This window comes from Ranitomeya variabilis, chromosome 5, assembly GCF_051348905.1.
Source record: "Ranitomeya variabilis isolate aRanVar5 chromosome 5, aRanVar5.hap1, whole genome shotgun sequence".
NCBI classification, from domain to species: domain Eukaryota; kingdom Metazoa; phylum Chordata; class Amphibia; order Anura; family Dendrobatidae; genus Ranitomeya; species Ranitomeya variabilis.
Genome location: NC_135236.1, coordinates 558,914,553 through 558,936,382, shown reverse-complemented (window position 1 = coordinate 558,936,382; position 21,830 = coordinate 558,914,553). Strand labels below are relative to the sequence as shown.

At 45.3% G+C, this 21,830-nt stretch overlaps 1 protein-coding gene across 4 annotated transcripts in view; it reads left to right on the top strand.

The window, feature by feature from the left end:
• The window catches only part of P4HA2 (prolyl 4-hydroxylase subunit alpha 2), a 182,933-nt gene that overhangs the window by 112,769 nt on the left and 48,334 nt on the right, over positions 1-21,830 (top strand). For all 4 annotated transcript variants that reach the window (XM_077265959.1, XM_077265957.1, XM_077265958.1 and 1 more), the window contains exons 10-11: positions 4,907-5,006; positions 16,493-16,546. In XM_077265959.1, the coding sequence (XP_077122074.1) occupies positions 4,907-5,006; positions 16,493-16,546 (154 nt within the window). The remainder of the gene's footprint in view (positions 1-4,906; positions 5,007-16,492; positions 16,547-21,830) is intronic.

The window sequence follows — 21,830 nt, the reverse complement described above, 5'->3', positions numbered from 1 at the left end:
TGGTCTTAAAGGCACGTGACCAGTATTCCCTGGTCTTAAGGGCACGTGACCAGTATTCCCTGGTCTTAAAGGCACGTGACCAGTATTCCCTGGTCTTAAAGGCACGTGACCAGTATTCCCTGGTCTTAAAGGCACGTGACCAGTATTCCCTGGTCTTAAAGGCGCGTGACCAGTATTCCCTGGTCTTAAAGGCGCGTGACCAGTATTCCCTGTTTTTAAAGGAGCGTGACCAGAATTCCCTGGTCTTAAAGGCGCGTGACCAGAATTCCCGGGTCTTAAAGGCACGGGACCAGTATTTCCTGGTCTTAAAGGCACGGGACCCAGTATTCCCTGGTCTTAAGGGCACACGACCAGTTATCCCTGGTCTTAAATGCACACGACCAGTATTCCCTGGTCTTAAAGGCACATGACCAATCCGAAACTGGTCATAAATGAGGAGCCCTCTTCCGCTGAAGTTTATCCCAGTGTAACTAGTTCCCTCAGTCTAAACTCCCTCGTAGAGCTTTTGCCATCCAGTCCGGATATGCAATTCACTGGATAGAAGCCTCTACGTGGGACGCTATGCCTGGTCTGATTTTTACGGGTGACAGGCACTTTAAAGGGCGCCGGTCTCCCCACACCATCAACAGACGGGCACATGAAGGTCGCTTCCAGGTATCCTTTTCTGCATCCGGGCCTAACGCCAGACAACCTGTCCTGTCCACCCGGAGACCTGAACTCTGTGGATGTACAGAGGCACCCTTTTTCGGGCGTCTGAGCACCCCCCTCTGCATCACCACTATTTAACAGAAGATGCAAGAAGGCGAATGTTCCCTCTCCATTTCCCTGTTAAGAGGATGGTGGATCGAGGCTCCTAATTTTTAACTCTGCAATGACCTGCTGGAAGCAGCGGCACATTCTGCCACTCGGCAGATTAACCGGGTACAATCTCCTGTGGTTTACCTACCAGTATCCCTGCCCGATATGTCCTCAATTAAAAATGCCACGATCTGTCAAATAGCAAATCTGGTTTGTTCCGTTTTGTGGCTACTGGTCCAGCCCTCTACCCTCCCTAGCCGCCGCATGGATTGCTAGAGCAACGGTCTCCTGCCTGGAGACCTTAACTACTTTGATTCACACCAGTACCCCTTTCCTGAAGACAGTTCAGCTGGTCAATCAAATTTTTGAGCGGGAGACTAACGAAGGATCGTACGTTCCTACAGCCCCGACCAACAGTGAAAGGGTTGTCCAGGACAGTCTAGATCTAAGGGATCTTGGTTCCTAAAAGGGGAACGAGAAGTAGGACCGATCCCGGACCTCAAACTTCTAACAATTTTTTCACATGGTTCTTCTTCTTCGAATGGAGTTCCTCCGCTCAGCCATTACTTCAACAAAAAAGGTGCAGTTTCTGGCATCCATCGACATTCGGGATGCCTAACCTCTTCAAAAATTCCTTTGCTTTTCCATTCGTGAACAGCATTTAAGTCACGACCTTGTCCTTCGGCCTTGCTACCGCACCCAGAGTGTTCGCAAGGGTCATAGCGGCTGTCATCTTGCACCTAGAGGCGTGGCCGTCCTGCCCTGTTTGGCCGACTGTTTACCCGCCCTTGCAGGACTACGCTAAGTCGTCTATATCACTTGTGATACCCTCTCACCTGGGCTGGTGGCTAAACTTAGACAACTTCTCATTTCCAGCCCAGCAGATATCCTTTTTGAGGATGATCCGGTACTCTTCCAGAAGGATGGTAAATTTCCCTCCAGACAAGGTCATGGTTTTTCAACAGGGAGCTTCGCGCTCTTGCTCACTCATCCCCTCATTTCATTCGATTTGCTGGGAGGGTCCCAAAAAAAAAAAAAAAAAAACGGAGACGACAATGGAAGCAGTTTCCTTCGCTCCGTTAGTTTTCAGCAAGTCAAGCAGCCTTTCAGATGATAGTCTCTGAGCTCCTTCTTCATCCAGGGTTTTTTCTCCCGGTTCCATGGTTACTAGTAACTTCCAATGCCAGTCCTCTCCTCCCGATCATTGCTCTGGAGATCTCAAAGGTAGTCCTATAGTAGGTCCACTACCTTATGGCGGGTCAACCCATCCGATTTCAATTGGACAACGCCACGGCTGTGTCATACGTCAATCATCTAGCGAGTACCCACGTTCAAGCACCATGGCCAAGGTACCTCACATGGGCCGAGATCTATCACTCGGTGATCTTGGCAGTACATATCCCAGGAGCAGAATTCTGGGCTGCGAACATATTTAGCCGTCAGGGTTTCACCTCAAGTGAGTGGGAACTTCACCCGGAAGTCTTCCATCAGACCCGCCTTCACTGGAGCTCTACAGTTGTAATTCGGATGGCGTCCTGACTGATCGCCTGTGTACTCGAGTTTGTTGTTCGGCCTCGAGATCCAAGAGCCATCACACTGCATGCTCTGGTTATTCCGTGGTACCAGTTTCCACTTCCGAAAGCTTTTCAGAAGCAGAAAGGGCCCCAGTGATCCTCGGAAATCCGCACTGACCACGTCAGTTCGCTTGCGGAGCTGATAGCTTTCTGTCTTTCTGCAACAAAACTGCAAGTAGGGACCACCTCGCAGGATGTTTTCACATGTAGTTTTTCCCTATTGCATACCGTTAGATCATTGGGATCTATTCTATTAGGGAAGGTCGCCCCCATTTTTCTCGGCGATATCCTCATCCTGACGAGTCTTCGGTGCTAAAGGGTCTTTTCAGACTTTTTTCCCTTATTTCCTTCAAGGCAAGGTTGTCCTCAGGCCTTCCCCGTCCCTAGTTCCAAGGTGGTATTGTATTACTACTGTCATGAGGGCATAGTTCTTCCCTCATCTCTTTTGGCACCAGTCCACAAAATGGAATGAGTTCCCCATATTCCGAACGAAGCGAGTGCTTTGAGTAGGTACGTCTTGAGGACGGCGTCCTTCCGAAGGTTGGACACTGTATCTTGGGTTTCCTAACGGCAAGAGGAAGGCTTCCTGACGTTTACAGGAAGGGTTTGGCCGTCTTCATCGGCCATTTAGCCTGGTGTATTCCTTTCACCATCGAGGAGTCCTTCCGTGTTAGATGACAGCCTATCTCTCTGTCTATCGTGGGTTCTAGGCACCAGGCGTCGACAAGACACGCCTGCAAGCTTGCGGATTCGTCCAGTCCGCATGCATTCTTGAAGCATTATAATTCCCAGACTTCCACAGATGTGACTCTGGGCAGGCGGACTCTGCAGGCCGCGGTGGCGCACTTGTAAGTAGCAGTTACACAGGGCCTGATCTGACGTTGTCCCCACCCAGGGACTGCTTTGGTACGTCCCACGGTCTGTGTCCCCCAATGAGGCGAAGGAGAAAGAGGGATTTTTGTGTACTCACCGTAAAATCCTTTTCTCCGAGCCAATCATTGGGGGACACAGCTCCCACCCTGGTATTGGCTTATGCTTGTTTTTATAATCCGATATGCTATACTCTCATATATAATATGACATGCTGTAAGCTAATATGTTGTTACTGATCTCCTACTGCTTTTTGCACCGAACTGGTTAGCTGAGGGCCAGCAGGAGGGTGTATACTGCAGGGGAGGAGCTAACTTTCTTTGTATCACTTAGTGTTCTCCTAGTGGCAAGCAGCATAACACCCATGGTCTGTGTCCCCCAATGATTGGCTCGGAGAAAAGGATTTTACGGTGAGTACACAAAAATCCCTCTTTATGAATTGGGCAAAGCAGTCACACCACTCTGTCTGGGACTGCCAAGTCTGTGCTGGTTTCCAGCAACTTGGAAAAGTTTTCCCATCTTGTACGTCTATGGTATATTCACAGGATATGACATGATACAGGTCCCACCTATTGCTCTTCAAAGTGGATATACCTCAAGTGTACCACACCAGCATACAGCTTTAGGCTATGTACACACGTTCAGGATTTTTAGCGTTTTTTCAGCCGTTTTCCCCATAAAAACCACTTACATAAGCATCCCATCATTTTTAATGCATTACGCATTGTTGTGCACATGCTGCATTTTTTTCCACTGCGGAATCGCATTCTGGCAAAACACACAGCATGTTCATTCTTTGTGCGGAATCGCGGGATTCCACACACACATAGAAATGCATTGATCCGCTTACTTTCCGCATGGGGCTATGCCCACCATGCGGGAAGTAAGCGGATCATGTGCGGTTGGTACCCAGGGTGGAAGAGAAGAAACTCTCCTCCAGGCCCTGGGAACCATATACCTGTGTTAAAAAAAAAAAAAATTGTATTATTCTCACCTTCCGGCGTCCCTCGCAGTGTTACCGCTCCTTGCGATGCTCCCGGCAGCTCCCGTTACCAGTAATGCCTCGCGACAATGACCTGTGATGACGTATTGGTCTCGCGTGATGCTACGTCATCTGGGGTCATTGCCGCGAGGCATTATTGGGAACAGGAGCTGCCGGGAGCATCGCGAGGAGCGGGAACATTGCGAGGGACGTCGGAAGGTGAGAATAGCACGATTGTTTATTTATTTATTTTTTTTAACATATCTTTTTACTATTGATGCTTCATAGACAGCATCAATAGTAAAAAGTTGGTCACACTTGTCAAACACTATATTTGACATGTGTGACCAACCTGTCAATCAGTTTTCCAAGCCATGCTTCAAATCTCTTGGAAAACGCTAGTGTTTAGCGGGAATATGCATGCGTATTTCCCGCTGCAGGGAGTTGCAGAATTGCCGCAAAAATTTCCGCGGCAATTCTGCAATGTATGCACATAGCCTAGATGTTCTTTAAAATGCTGTGAAATTCTGGAGGCAGGTGGTTGTCATGTAGATGCTGAATTTAGTACCTAGTTGTGCCATCTTTGGAGTTGCCAAGTTTTCTTTCTGGAAACCACTGATATTTGCTATTATATGTACATAAATGGAATTCATGCAGAAGTGTACCACTTGTTCATATCTAGTGCCTGGTTGGAGGAATACGATGATCCTGTGGTTGCTCGAGTGAATCGCCGCATGCAAGCTATTACGGGCCTAACCGCTGACACAGCAGAACTGCTGCAGGTACAATAAAATGCTGGAAACAATCATTTTAGAGGACATATATTTATTTATTTATTTTCAGACATAACCGGCAACAATCATTACAGTTGAATTATTAAAGGGGATCTGTCACCAAGTTCTTGTTACCCCATCTGAGAGCAGCATGTTGTATGGGCTGAGGCCAGGATTCCATTGATTTGTCACTTGTCTGCATCCTGTCATTTTGATCACTGTTTTCTGTGCTGCAGATTTAGCAGTGCCCAAAATGCTGATCCCTATATAACCCCATCCTTACCACAGTTTGGCAGCTATTTGTGTACACTGTGCATAGGCTGAAAGCTGCAAATTAGTGGTGGGGGCAGGGTTATAAAGAGCAGGAGGATCACATGGCACCAGACAACTAGTCCTATAGGCGCTGTTATACTGATTAAAATGATACCTTGGTTGATGAAATCCATCTTGTGGTTGTTGTTTAATCTGTATTTTCAGTATTCAGTTAATGATATGCTTGTGCTTCGGGGGGGCCTGTGGGGTCTTCATGTGGTGCTCGGCTAAGGTATACATCAGTATGGCTTCTGACAGGTCACTGATCCCTCACTGACCTGCCCCCTAGTTTACATCATACACAGGGCCGTATTTAGAGTTTCTGCTGCCCTAGGCACTTTTAGTGCTGCCGCCCCCCCCCCCCCCCCTTTGGTGAGTATGATACTATCGGCAGTGACTTTAGCAAGAATCGCTGATGTGGAAGTTGCCTTTTGCAGCAAATCCGGCTGTTTTTCTGCATGTGCCGCATAACGGATCACTTACGTCAACACTGCGTTCGGCCTCATTCATTCCCTATGGGATTTGCGGCACTTATGATCTGGCAAATGCGGTGCCATACCTCCCAACTTTTGAAGAAGGGAAGGAGACAAAGTGTGCGGTGCGCGTAGCGCGCCGCGGCAAATTATAGGCCACGCCTCTGACCACACCCATTTCACAACTAGTCACACCCATATCCACGTCCCAACCACAGCCATTTAGCACTGCTGATCACACTGTTTTATATACAATAATTATAAACGAAAAAATATGGCCACAGTGCTCCATACTGTATAACGGCCACACATGATGCTCCATACTGTATAACGGCCACACATGATGCTCCATACTGTATAACGGCCACACATGATGCTCCATACTGTATAACGGCCACACATGATGCTCCATACTGTATAACGGCCACACATGATGCTCCATACTGTATAACGGCCACACATGATGCTTCATATTGTATAATGGCCACACATGATGCTTAATACTGTACAATGGCCACACATGATGCTCAATACTGTATAATGGCCACACAGTTCTCCATGATACTGTATAATGACCCCCCCTCCTGTATGCATGGCTCATATTCCCCGCCTGTATGCATGGCTCACACTCCCCCCCTGTATGCATGGCTCATATCCACCACCCCCCAATCCCGTATGCATGGCTCATATTCACCCCCCCCGTATACATGGCTCATATTCACCCCCCCGTATACATGGCTCATATACACCCCCCCCGTATACATGGCTCATATACACCCCCCCCCCCTGTATGCATGGCTCATATACACCCCCCCCCTGTATGCATGGCTCATATACACCCCCCCCTGTATGCATGGCTCATATACACCCCCCACCTGTATGCATGGCTCATATACACCCCCTCCTGTATGCATGGCTCATATACACCCCCCCCTGTATGCATGGCTCATATACACCCCCCCCCCCTGTATGCATGGCTCATATACACACCCCCCCTGTATGCATGGCTCATATACACCCCCTCCTGTATGCATGGCTCATATACACCCCCCCCTGTATGCATGGCTTATATACACCCCCCCTTGTATGCATGGCTCATCTCCCCCTCCCTCCCTGTGTGCATGGTGGCTCTGGCTTATCTCCCATCCCCCCCTGTATGTGTGGCTCATCTCCCATCCCCCCCCTGTATGTGTGGCTCATCTCCCATCTCCCCCCTGTATGCATGGTGGCTCTGGCTCATCTCCCATCCCCCCCGTATGCATGCATGGTGGCATTGGTGGCTCTGGCTCGTCATCTCCCATCCCCCATGCGTGGCTCATCGGCAGCCTGCCCCGCCGCTCCCCATCTATCTTGTGGCTGCCGCCTGCCGGGCTCCCCGATCCTCCTCCTTCATCCTCCCCGGCTCCCCCCGTCCCTGGCTGTCATCATACTCACCTGGCTGTGTCACCTCACACCGCGCACGGCGCGCAGAAGAACGGGATCCTCCACCTCTGTGCTGTGTCCCGGCGCAGCACCCTCGTCGTCCAGTGTGAGCGGTCAGGTGGTACCGCTGATTTAAGGTCATGACCTTAATCAGCGGTACCATGTGACCGCTCACACAGCGAGGGTGCAGTCACTGAGAGCAGACCAGGCGTCGCTGGAGCAGGTGAGGTGAGTATGCATCAATCATAGTGTGTATGGGCAAGAAGGCAGCGGCGGGGGGGCGGCGGCGGTGGCGGCGAGGGGGGGGGGGGCGGCGAGGGGGGAGGGGCTTAAGCCTTTAGGTGACCCCGGCCGGACCGGACTTTGCATTAAAAAAAAACAAAAAAAAAAAAACACACACACCTGCTCAGGTGCCGCCCCGCCCTAGGCACGTGCCCTCAAGTGCCTAGTGGCAAATACGGCCCTGATCATACATATATGTTACGTGTTATGGAACCACTCGGCACCCAGAATATGTTGTGCAGTTATATGTATGAATAATAGGTTCCATGTGAGACTGGAAATACGTGGAGAAGCAGTCAGCTTTTATATGCTCTCATGTAATCAAGGAATTCCAGCAAGCGTCCTTCATTCAGACTCCAGCCAAAGCAAAGTGGACCTCCTGAAATACGGGGTGGTACTGAAAGAGGTACCCCAGCTTGGTAGACCCCGTTACAATATATTTATAGAGAGAGAGTGAGAAAAACAAACCCTTCTGCAGGCAGGCAGGCGCCAGCTGTGACACCTGCGTTGCAGCGTAATCGCATGTGTATTGTGTGTAGAATTAATATGGTTGAGGTTATCCTGATATCTGAAATAAATAAGTAAATAAATCCACTTGAAAATGGCGCCCACCGCCCCTGCGTAGTAGCAGCTATCAGTCCATAGAGGTGATCCAATAGCTGCTGTTGCGCAGGCAGTGCCATCTTGGAATAGGAATTAGTTTGTTTTTCCTTCTCTAGCAAGGTGGGCCACCAGTGCCTGCACAATATCAGATCACCTCTATGTACACTGATAGCTGCTGGTGCGCAGGTGCCATTTTCAAGTGGATTTATTTATTTCTTTTTTTAAATATCAGGATAACCTCAACCATAATAATTATATGCACATTACACATTTGATTATGCTGCAGTGTAGGTGCCAGGGCTGGTTCCTTCCTGCAGAAGGTTTTTATTTTAAGTATGTACAGTATGTATTATATTCATTATGTAATCTAGGGGTTAGGTCAGTGAGGGATCAGTAACTTGTCAGCAGTCTGCATTATGAATACCTTAGCAGAGCATCACATGAAGACCCCCTCCAGGCTGCCCCAAAGCACGAGCATATCATTAACTCATAACTGAAAATACAGATTAAACAAGATGGATTTGGCGCATGCGCGAAGCTTGATGACGGCGGTTTGGCGGCATTGAGCTCCGCTCCCCGTTGAGCCCGTAACCACCCCTATTAGCACGCCGACCACTACAAAAAGGACGCCGGGGGTTCTCTCACCTGTCCTGGACACCGGCACACCATCATGCCGAAGAAAGGAGGCTCCACTCAGCCGGTAAGCCGCTCGATAGCGGATCTGCTTACCGACCCCAGCAGCTCCAAAATGGCCGCCGCAGCTCCGTCTCCAGATGTCACCAATCTCCTCACCATGCAGCAGGACGCCGCAGGAGACGGCGAGGAGAGGCTGGCACAGGAGGACGCTGTGGTTCCCACAGCGGTACTTATAAAAACCCTTCAGGAGACGTTTAGGCAGGAACTAGCCTCAGCCATGAAATCAATCACAATACAAATGCAGGAGATACTGCAACGCACCTCCTCATTAGAGGACAAAATGGACACGGTAGCAGATGCGCTTGAGGAAGATCAGGAACAAATCAGACAGCATATGGAGCGTATACATGAGCTAGAAATTAAATGTGAGGACTATGAAAATCGTTCAAGGAGAAGTAACCTCCGCATAAGGGGTCTCCCTGAATCAATAGTGACACTGAAAGAGACTGCATCTGGCCTTTTCACTGCCCTTCTTCCACAGGCCGACCCAGCCACGCTGCACATCACCAGGATACACAGAGCATTGGGCAAACCAAGATCTGATAATGTACCAAGGGATGTAATACTGAAGCTACACTATGAAGAGACCAGAGATCTCATTTTAACGGCAGCACGGGAATCCCCAAATCTTCCAGGCGTTCCAAACTCAGTCCATTTATATGCTAACATAGCTCCCGCCACCCTGAACAGGCGCAAGGAGTTCAGACCACTTACTGCAGCATTGCAAGCTGCCAAAATAAGGTATAGATGGGGCTTTCCTTTCTCTCTGTCTTTTTCCCATGACAACAAGCACTTCACATGTCGGTCATTTGAGGAGGGAAGACGCACGATCGAACAGATGGGCTTCAAGATACTAGATGATCCACAACCACTGCCTCAGAGGAAACCCAGACCAAGTAGGGAGTGGAAAGAGTTCCCAAGAGTGACAAGAAGCCAACGTGTGAATATCACTTGAAAGACCATGAACAGTGCGGCGGTCTTATTTAACTTTATTAATCTCTGTTTCTCTCTATGCTTAATACCTATGAGAATGGACTATCACCCATGAAAGGGTGGCCCGGGTTGTCGGGATGGAGTTGGAGGATTTCGGAACCTCCAAAGGAGTCTATTTACATTTCCTCCTCCTATTTCCCTTCTACTCTCTACCTCATTCCCTTCCCCACTCCTTTTTTTTTTTTTTTTACACCTGCTCACAATATAATTGGATCCGGGTGGTTGGCGTAAATTTTTTCATGAGGTCCAATAATTTTATGAAGTTATATTATTACCTCAATATGGGTACTCGTGATATGTAACAACATGAAGGGGTTGGGCTTGTTGGGGGTTCTTACATGTTGCCCAATATTGGTGAAGTCTGGTTTTTCCCACATAATATGGGTCACCAGTTCGCCAAGTTGTCTGGGCTTTTAGCTCACTTGAATATAAATGTATGTTTTGTGATGTCCTGTTTCGTCCTCTTTCCTTCCCCTTCTCTTGTATTTGCTGTATGCAGGCTCGTAGATGTCTGCTCCGGACGTTTTATCTCTTTTCATGGACTCCACGTGGATCGATACCGGGAGATGTGTGAGGTCGGGGGAAAATTCAGGGGTAAGCTTTTATATGCAACACCAACTTATTCCCCTTATGTGTAGGGTATTGTCCCACAATGTGAGGGGGTTTATTCCCCCACCAAACGTAAAAAGGCCTTCCTGGACTACAAAAAACAAAATCCTGATGTTCTTTGTCTCCAGGAAACGCACTTCTCCACCTCATCATGCCCAAGATACTTTGACCAGAATTATTCCCGCGTATTTACATTTTCAGGCCCAAACAAGACAAAAGGAGTAGCAATTCTCCTCAAAAACAATTTTCCAATACAGATTACAAGTTCTCCATCAGATGATGAGGGTAGGTTCTTAATTCTTCAAGGCACATTACAAGGGCAAAAACTTTGTATAATAAATAGCTATTTCCCGGCCTCCTCTCAGGTTCTAGTTTTTACATCCATCTTAAACAAGCTAGATACCTACTCATTCCAACACCTGATCTGGTGCGAGGATTTCAATTTCACGATAGATCCAACATTGGATAGCAACGCCATAAAACGCACTGACATCACTAAAAATGAGAGGAAAAAAGTTCTCCGATTACTGAAGGACCATCACATAGCAGACTTGTGGAGAGAGATGAATGGCAATAATAGAGGTTATACGTACTACTTCCCCGCACACAAAACATACTCTAGGATAGATCTTCAGTTGACAAAAACCACCTCACTTCCCACAGTCCTATTCTCACGCCACGTACATTCAGCATGGTCTGATGATGACGCTGTACTCTCAGTATTTAAATTCAATGTGTCCACCTCTAGCTTATACAAATGGAGACTTAACGAATCACTTCTTACCGATCCTGTGCTCACAAATACAATTAAGAATGAATTAATTGAATATTTTAAATTTACCGTATTTTTCGGACTATAAGACGCACCGGACCATAAGGCGCACCCCAAATTTGGGGTGAAAATTGCAGAAAAAAGATTTTTTATAAGATGGGGGTCCGTCTTATTGTCCGAATTTACAGTATCTAACCTGAGGGCTGGCGGTGGCAGAGCAGGGTCACAAGAGGCATGGTGTGGGCAGAGGTGGGGTGATGCGGTACGGCGTGCACCTGAGCAGGGTCCCTTCCTGCTTAGGTGGGTGACGCCACGGCCTGGTGTCCATGGGAGGGTTGCAGCAGTGGTTACCGGCACAGGTGCTGGGATGAGGAGGCGCAGTGAGAGATATGGCGTGAGAGGGGTCCCTTTCCCCGGTGAGGTGATGCAGCAGCCCGGTAATGCAGCAGAGCCGGGTGAATCCTGTTGTTACCGGTGGTGGCGGCCATCTTCCTGGGGCCGCGCTTGCGCAGATGGAGCGCTCTGCTGCCCGGGGCTTCAGGAAAATGGCCGCGGGATGCCGCGCGTGCGCAGATGGGGATCGCGGCGGCCATTTTCCTGAAGCCGAGTTCGCATCTCGGCTTCAGGAAAATGGCCGCCGCGATCCCCATCTGCGCACGCGCGGCATCCCGCGGCCATTTTCCTGAAACCCCGGGCAGCAGAGCGCTCCATCTGCGCACGCGCGGCCCCAGGAAGATGTCCGCCACCACCGGTAACAACAGGATTCACCCGGCTCTGCTGCATTACCGGGCTGCTGCATCACCTCACCGGGGAAAGGGACCCCGCTCACTGCGCCTCCTCATCCCCGCACCTCTGCCGCCACACCTCTGCCGCCGCACCTCTGCCTCCGCACCGGTAAGCCTGCATTGCGACTATTAGACGCACCCCCCATTTTCCCCCCTTTTTTGGGGGGGAAAAAGTGCGTCTTGTAGTCCGAAAAATACGACAGTTCAGGAGACGTATCTCCCGGAATTGTCTGGATGGCACACAAGAAATACATAACGGGCTCAGTTATTAAGCTAGCAGCTCAAAGGAAAAAAGCAAGAACCGAACTTCAAACTAGATTAGAAAACAAATTAGCAAAATTAGAACAGGCCAACCAAATGTCCACTTCACTCTACCTTTCCAAACAAATTCAGGAAACTAAAACACAATTAGATGCCGTCCTCATCAATAGGACTGAGAAGGCATTGAAGTGGACACAAGCCAAATTTTACAAATTCGCTAATAAGCCGAGTAAATTATTAGCTCGCAAGTTACGTTCTAGGGAATTGATTAACACGATATTTTCAATAAAAGATGGCTCGGGGAGGATTTCATCCCATCCAGATAATATATATAGGACATTCCATGAATATTATCAAAATTTATACGCCCAGCCTAGACCCTTATCTCCTCACCCGATACAACAATTTTTGCAAAATCTTCACCTACCTAAAATCACAGACACATTAGCTAAACAACTCCACTCCGAAATATCTATAGAGGAGATTCAATCAGTTATTAAAACGCTGAAACAGGGAAAGGCCCCTGGCCCTGATGGACTCACGGCCATTTATTACCAAAAATTTGTTGAAATTCTCTCACCCCATATCAAAAAATTTGGAGATGCTCTCCTACATGGCTCAAAAATGCCCCCAGAGTTCCTGGTCTCCCATGTTACAGTTCTACCCAAGCCAAAAAAAGACCACTTATTGACCAAGAACTTTAGGCCTATTTCCTTACTAAACGTGGATTTAAAAATATTCACTGCAATTATTACAAGTAGATTAAATCGCATATTGCCCTCTCTTATTCACAGAGACCAGGTGGGGTTCATACCGACTAGGCAGGCCCCGGACAATATCAGACGCAATATTAACCTTATCCATACGGCAAATTCCCGCAAGGAACAACTTTTAATATTAGCCTTAGACATTCAGAAGGCATTCGACTCACTTTCCTGGAATTACCTCTTCCATGTCCTATCTAAATTTGGTTTCTCCCAGGAGTTCGTAGAGTGTATTAAATTACTTTATGACTACCCCACAGCATTTTTAAAACTCCCGACGCTAAACCCTTCGCCCATATCTATCCAACGTGGTACTAGACAAGGTTGCCCACTCTCCCCGGCGCTATTTGCTCTAGCCATGGAGCCTTTGGCAGAAGCCATTAGAACAAACCAGAACATTACTGGATTAACTAACCTAGGTGAACAATACAAGGTAAGCATGTTTGCAGACTACCTCCTTTTGGCTATTACCAACCCCCATACAACAATTCCCAATCTCCTTTCTCTGCTCAATACATTTGAAGACATTTCGGGACTTAAAATTAATATAGACAAATCAGAGGAACTCTCTATCAATACTAGTAAAGCTATGCAGGACAATATCACTTCCCAATTTAAATTCACAAAGAGGGACAATTACCTAACCCACTTGGGAATAAATATTACAACAAACAGAGCGAACCTTTACAAGTGGAACTACACACCACTTATCCAGAGCCTCCACACTGACTTATCTAGATGGGCATCACTGAATCTGTCTTGGCTGGGCAGGATCCATACAATAAAAATGGTGACTCTTCCACGGTTTTTGTACCTTTTTAGATCCCTCCCAATACCGAGCTCAGCTAAAACGTTCTCAGGCCTCCACGCTACGATCTCTAAATTTGTATGGCAGAACAAAAGGGCCAGAATCCCCCAAAAATTAATGTTCTTCCACAGAAGACATGGTGGAGTTTCGCTCCCAAATCTATCCCTGTATTACAAGGCGGCACAAATAGCACAACTAACAAATATCTGCGCCCAAAATAACAAACCAAGGTGGGTTCACTTAGAATCACATCTTATTAAGCCGCTCTCATTACCAGGCCTAATGTGGTCTACGGAAAAAATCCCTAAACAACTTTTTATAACAGCACCTTTTATAGCCCACTCCTTCAGTTTGTGGAGAAGAGTTAGATTCAAACACTCACTGCAATCCGATCCCTCACCTTTGATCTCTATATTGGGTAACCCGATGTTCGCCCCTGGTCTAGATCCACATTTGTTCGCATGATGGACTTTGAGAGGGATTACCACAATAAAACATTTGTATGACCCTTTCGGTGTCCTGATGGACAGAGCAGATTTTGTAAGGAAGTTTGAACCCCCGATTAGAGAAACAATGAACGTTAATCAGGTTTTACATTTTGCGGGTAGTCTGATCCAGGGTAGACGCCCCGTTCATGTCTCTGGCTATGAACAAAAGTGCCTTTCTGATCCAATGGGAAGAGGGACAATATCCTTGCTTTATTCAATTATAAATCCACCTCCCGATCAGGAGAAATTGGGATTCATGAGACGTTGGGAGGAGGAGTTGGGTGTCGAGCTGCCGGTGGAGGCTTGGAGGAGGTGCTGCGACACGTTATCCAAGGGCAGTCACTAATCATCATTGGTAGAAACTTCTACAAAGTCCTTCACAGGACATATCTGGTGCCAACTAAACTCCATAGCATATTCCCGAATGTCTCCAACTTATGCTTTCGAGGATGTAACTTACCCGGAGATATGAAACATATATGGTGGACATGCCCAGTGGTGTCCAACTTATGGCAAAAGATAAATCTGATAGTAGACCAATTGGCTGGGGGAAAAACCAATTTGGATGCCTCTGTTTTTCCCCTTGGGGCGAGACACCCGACTCTTCCTAAAAACTTATTTAAGTTGGTTACTTTTTATGGCTGCTAAAATACACATTGCTTCGAAATGGAGGTCCCCCACGTTGTCGATACGAATAGTTAAGGAAAGGATGACTAATATCATGCTATATGAACGCATTGAGGCTTCTAGAAATGATATGTGGGATCAATTCTTTAAGATATGGAGCCCATGGATGGAAATGCAGCCTAATTTGCTCCTGAGTCAGACTCTACGTCTATCCCCATAGTGACCTGACTCTGTGGGGACAATATTTGTTATACATTAAAATGTAAATACAGTTCCCCTTTTCCTTCATGTTCTTTCCCTATGTTGTCTTTGTATTGTCCCCCCCGCGTTCATAATAAGTATGTGTTCTTATATTTCTCAGTTATAGACTCCCCTGCGAGGGAGCACATTCACATTTAAATTTTGTATTATGATTGTTGAAGTTGAAATTTCAATAAAACTTTTTTGAAACTAAAAAAGATGGATTTCATCACCAGGTATCATTGTAATCAGTATAATAGCGCGGACCTGGCACTGTGTGTAGGTTACTGAGCACAATCCTGCTGACAGGTTCCCTTTAAAATATAATAAATTGATCAGTCTTTTATTCCTACCCAATCGAGTGAAGTAGAGGTTTTTCTAATTCTATGTTGTTTCCTACACAGTGATTGTCTAGAATACCTAAAATAAATTAGTAAATGAAGAAATATGCATACTGTGAAAATAATCTCCTTTATGTCTTCTTTTGCAATGTTGTCTGTGTTACCCTAGACCTTACTAATATTGCATTTACGCTGCTAATTGTGTGTGATAATGGGATGCTGGACACCCGTTTCGTAATGGGCTTTCATGTGTGTGGCCGCCTAGTGGTTATGATGAGCATTGCAACTTATTGAGAATCAGCAGAATCACAGAAATGAGCCGGAGCATAAGTTGGTATACGTGTAATATGTAAGAGCATGTTAACACTGTAACCAATTCTTGGACAAATCCCAAGAAAAAACAAAATGAGCAGATACCGTGTAGAAAGTAAGGAGTAAATAGTACATGTAAATAACATGTGGTACTTGGTTAACGCTATTTTGAACCAAAAAAGCATGAAGGCCTTATGCAAAATTAGTTTTGAACTGTTTATTTATTTTTTAAATTTGAGTCTTTAATCAAATTTATGAAAGCGAAGAGTGGACATGCATGTAAGAGAAAGTGCATCAGACTATGCTTTTATGTGCTGGATATTATATACTGTATCTTTAGGCTTGTTACTGACCCTTCGATATATGGCAGGAGGGTAAGTGAAATTGACGGGAGTCTGTCACCAGGCTCCATATCATGGGAAGGATTCGAGCACTTGGCTCTGGCTGCAGGAGATGAACAGTGACTTATGAAAGCGACTGATAGAGCAAATTATTCCATCGTTTGTAATCAGTCATTACTTTATCCTGGCCTCAGCTATGGCGGCGGAAACCTGGTGGAAGATTATTTTTTACTTATAACTTCTGTCACCCTCTTTGATAAACAGTATAAGAAAGTTCTGTAAGGATATTTTACTTTTAAACTTTTATCAATGCCATAAAATGGTGTAATGATAACTGACGTCTGATTATACATTTCCTGCTGACAGGTAGCAAACTATGGCATGGGAGGCCAGTATGAGCCACATTTTGATTTTTCCAGGGTAAGTTCATTTAAGAATGTATTTTGCTCCTTTCATATTCTTACAGTCACCTCCCTTCTTAACGTTCTTAATTGCCTTCTTTTGATACTTTAATGCATATATCTGGGTTTATTCATTTTTTTTTATTACACCATATTTCAAGAATCCATTTTTGGTTATGCATAACAAACAATGTATATTTATCGCATTAGTGCAGCACTCTTGTTACTAGCCGTGATCTCCTAGTAGGCATTGTATTAGTGTACCATTACTACTTGTGGAGGCGCTGCAGCTCACCATCGCCACCTTGTGGTTCCATTTATTCTTGTGCATTAAATCTACGACGTACATAACAGATATCTCTTCAAGTCACATTACTGTTAGAGCTGTGTCACAACTGAATGTTTCTGATCAAAGGGAATCTGTCAACAAGTTTGTGTCATTTAATCTGAGAGCATGATTATGTAGTGAAAGAGACCCTGATTCCAGTGATGTTTCACTTACTAGGTAGTGTTTTGTTGTTTCAATACAATCCGTGGTTTATCAGCAGGAGATTACTTCAGAACAACTGGTCTCTCATGCATCCTAGTACAACCACACCCTACCACTGATTATCAGCTTTATGTCCCTATACAATATACACAGTAAGCTGGTAGTGAGTGGCGTGGGTGAGGTTATACAGGGCTCATCAGTCTGAGCTCTGCTTGAACTGCGGCAGAGCAAACTGATTCTAACACAGCTGCTGCCTTGTGCCGGAATCAGTGTCTCTGTCACTACATCAGTTTACTTCCCAAATACCTGCTGACCGATTCTCTTGAAATCATCAGTGCGATTTGCACAGATCCTTTCTAGCTCAGCATGCATGATTCATTTTAAACCATTACCACTAGAGGGAGAGCTATACCGCTGCCTTTATCAGAGTGTCTTCTATTTACCTGCTGGTTTATATTTATTCATTTTATAGATTATTTCTTTTACATCTATGTATGTGTGTGTGTATTATTCTTAATTAATTGCAATATATGTATTTACACAGTTTTTTGCTCTGCTGCAAAATTTAAAACAAAAATGACGTCAAAGCTGGCACGTGAATTCCCTGCCCCTCCACCGCTTACATCCATGGCTTATAACAGCCTATTTTCTGAGAAAGGAGTAAGCAAGGAGCACTGTGGCAGTACTAGGGGAGGAACTGCTCTTCTCCATTAGGACATACCTAGATTTTTTTTTTCCTTTGACTAGTTTGTAGTTTGTGTAATGCTGCCGTCACACTATCAGTATTTGGTCAGTATTGTACATCAGTATTTGTAAGCCAAAACCAGGAGTGGAACAATTAGAGGAAAATATGCTAGAAACATATGCACCACATCTGCATTAATCACCCACTCCTGGTTTTGGCTTACTAACCAAATACTGCTAGTGTGACGGCAGCCTAGTAGATGCACACAATTCCACAGAAGACCCGCCATCTCTCCTGACATGTCCAATTTAGCTAATACTTGTATTACCCATAACATTACAATACAGGTTTAAGTTTTCTTAAATGTTATTTCTACTGAAAATCTAATGCCATTCATTATAATTGCCCTTACCAATTGCTTCTGTGTCTCTACAGTCTGACACTGTCAGGATTAATATGACCTTTTGAATTTATAAGGGGGAGGTAAAATCTATTATCTATTTGTTCTATTTATTTTTACAACTCCGAGAGGAATGTCACAAAGCAGAATTTAAAAATTGACAGTATAAACTAAGCATACCGCCTTCTAGGGGATGTAGCCCTTTTAAAAGCCTCATCTTTAGCCTTCCAACTTCTGCCTCTGTTGTGCCGAAAATGGTTTAATTGCTGATACTAATTAGGGTGCTTGCTTACCCCAAGCTCCGTCACTGATGACTGACAGCACTGTGCAGAGAAACCTCAGAGAAGCCAGCACTGTCACCCGGCAGTGAGGGCAGAATAGTGCCACACTAAGGGTGCACCAAGCACCCTAATCAGCAGATATGACTACATTTCCGTTTCTGCAGAGATGCAGCAATTGAGACACAAGCGTCTTGATTCATCTTTCTTTTTGCATCTTTTTTGGAGTAATATTGAGGCAACGTTCACACAACTGTATTTTTGGTCAGAGTGCTGTCTGTGGAAAAAATGGACTTCACATGGACAGCGCACAGACCATGTTATTCAGTATGAATATGGCTGTTCAGATGAGTATTTGCACATGGACCGAATGTCTGTAATTCTGTATATTAAAAATTGAACTATACACTATCAAGTCTATAGGTGATCCACCCCTCCAAAAAAAACAGATCCCATACTGATCATTTGTACTGCATCCAAATTTTACGGATACATTGCTATTCTTAATATAGGGAACTGTTATTGGTCTTGTAAATTTTATTCACTACATTGTTAATGTATAAAACAAATGCCATCTAGACTGCATATGGATTGCAATACAGATGAATAATAATCTGTTTTTTTCTGGATAAACAAATCTGATTTTTTTTTTTTAATACGTTTGTGTGAACTTAGTCTAGTAGTGAGATTTTTATTTGCTCCCTTTTCCATTTTTAATTTGTGCCTAAACAGTGTGTGCATGGTTTTCTTCTTTAGACTAATTCATAATTTGTAACTTTTGACATTGTCACTAAACAAAATTTGTGCACAGTTGTACGCTAATAGCCCAGTTAGGTACAAGATGTAATTTAGTTTTTTTTGCAGTTGAAGAAAAAGTATGACATTTTAAAAGCGGTGTCTACGATTTTGATGTATTTGGCACAAAAAACCCCAGCAACAATTAACACAAAAGAATAAAAGAATTGCCACAAAATAGCTCCATGTGGTTAGTTTATACTGGACTGACAATTATTGGCTGACAACTTCCTTTAACTAAGATTTTACAGGATTGCTACTTTGTGGCGAATGCAATGGTTACTAAAATAGAGGTGCTGACTGGTTCTCTTTAAAGAGAATCTGTCAGTAACATTTGGCCAAGGCAGGCGGAGGTCGGGCAGGATAGGGCAGTGTGAAAACTTTCCTGCGTTACCTGTTTTGTGACTGTGATGCTCCCTTGCTCTGAAATTCATCTTTTATTTATATGTAATATTAGCTTTGCGTGTGCAGGGTTGGGTGAACTTTCAGTCCTTTTGGCTTCTATTCTCCCCGCTGGTGCCATCTCTGCTTTATGATTGACGGCAGAGACAGAGACGCTTCTGCATAATGTCACATCTGCTCTAAACTGTCAAAAAGTGGGGGCCGCACTGGATTGGAGAATCTAACAGGATCTGTAGACTCCAAGGGCACTGAAACTCCCACCAGTTCATTTACAGAGTGAATCTAGCTAGAATATGCAGGGCTGCCACTAGGAATTTTGGGGCCCCATACTGACAAAACTTTCAGGGCCCCTTTGAGGCTCCACCACAGCCCCGCCTCCACTCCTTGAACTGTCCACAGTCCCACCGCTCTATCTTCGCACCAATCACACATTAACAATTCCCATCACCAGATCACACACACAGCCAGCAGATTTTATTTTGGCCTATAGATTTTTTTAATCTGCCACGACGACAAGGTAAACGCTTTTGGCCGGGCCCTACTCTACTCTAACCTATTAAACATTTGCTAAAATATGCAATACAATCTAGGTATATTTTTATTCATTTTTAAAATGACCAATATTACCACATACAAGGAACAAATACCACCACACCATGACCAGACCACATATTACCACCATATAGTGACCAAATAATAGCACATACAAGGAACAAATACCGCCGGACAACATATTACCACCACATTGAAACTGAATACTACAATACTGACCTTTAGTAAAAAATAAAAAAAAATACTATCACCATAAGTGCCATTATACACAGAAGATCTGTACTTAGTATGTAGTGTCTGTGTACAGGTAATACAGTGATCACCGGTGACCATATACACAGGAGCTCTGTATATAGTGTCAGTGTACAGGTAATACAGTGATCACCAGAGACGTCCTTCATCTTTGCATTTCTTTTTAATCCAGCGCAGACCGCTGTCACTTTTGTCAGCCAGGACTCATCTCTGCATAAAATAACACAGTTACCTAGAGCACCGCTTCCAGAGCACATTCCCCACTTTTTTCCTTTCTTCTACACTACACATCTGAATACAGACGTGCATCCACCATTAATATATAATTGGTTATTATGCAACCTACCATTCCAAATATAAATGATAATCCCCCACTGTGCCCCCATTATCTATACATAGCCACTTTCCCCATTTAATATATAAATTAATTAGCCCCTGTACTCTTTCCCCCAATTCATTTCCAGTCACTTTATCCTCAATGCCCCCACTGTGTACCTCCCGCTTTAACCCTTCCCCGATTCATTATATTTACATGCCCCTTCTGCCTCAATTCATTGTCATGTCTTCTCTCTCCCACTCTCTATTCACTATAAACTGCTCTTCCCCACGTTCAATATATCATTTACTCCCCCACCCTTAAAATTCATCATTATTTGCTCTCCCCACCTTCAATTCACCATTTGCTCTTCCCACCTTCAATTCATTTGCTGTCCCCCGTCCCTCACCCCCACTTCATCATTTGCAGTCTCCATCATTTGCAGTCTCCATCACCCCCACATCATCATTTGCAGTCCCCAACACCCCCACATCATCATTTGCAGTCCTCATCACCCCCACTTCATAATTTGCAGTCCCCATCACCCCACTTCATCATTTGCAGTCCTCATCACCCCACTTCATCATTTGCAGTCACCATCACCCCCACATCATCATTTGCAGTCCCCATCACCCCCACTTCATCATTTGCAGTCTCCATCATTTGCAGTCTCCATCACCCCCACATCATCATTTGCAGTCTCCATCATTTGCAGTCTCCATCACCCCCACATCATCATTTGCAGTCTCCATCATTTGCAGTCTCCATCACCCCCACATCATCATTTGCAGTCCCCAACACCCCCACATCATCATTTGCAGTCCTCAAGTCATCACCCCCACTTCATAATTTGCAGTCCCCATCACCCCACTTCATCATTTGCAGTCCTCATCACCCCACTTCATCATTTGCAGTCCCCATCACCCCCACATCATCATTTGCAGTCACCATCACCCCCACATCATCATTTGCAGTCCCCATCACCCCCACTTCATCATTTGCAGTCCTCTATCCCCCTTTACTTCATCTGCAGTCCCCCTTACTTCATTATTTGCAGCCCCCTATCCCCCTATCATTTCACCATGTGCAGTACCCCCTCAAATACACTTCATCATGTTCAGTCTCACTCTCCC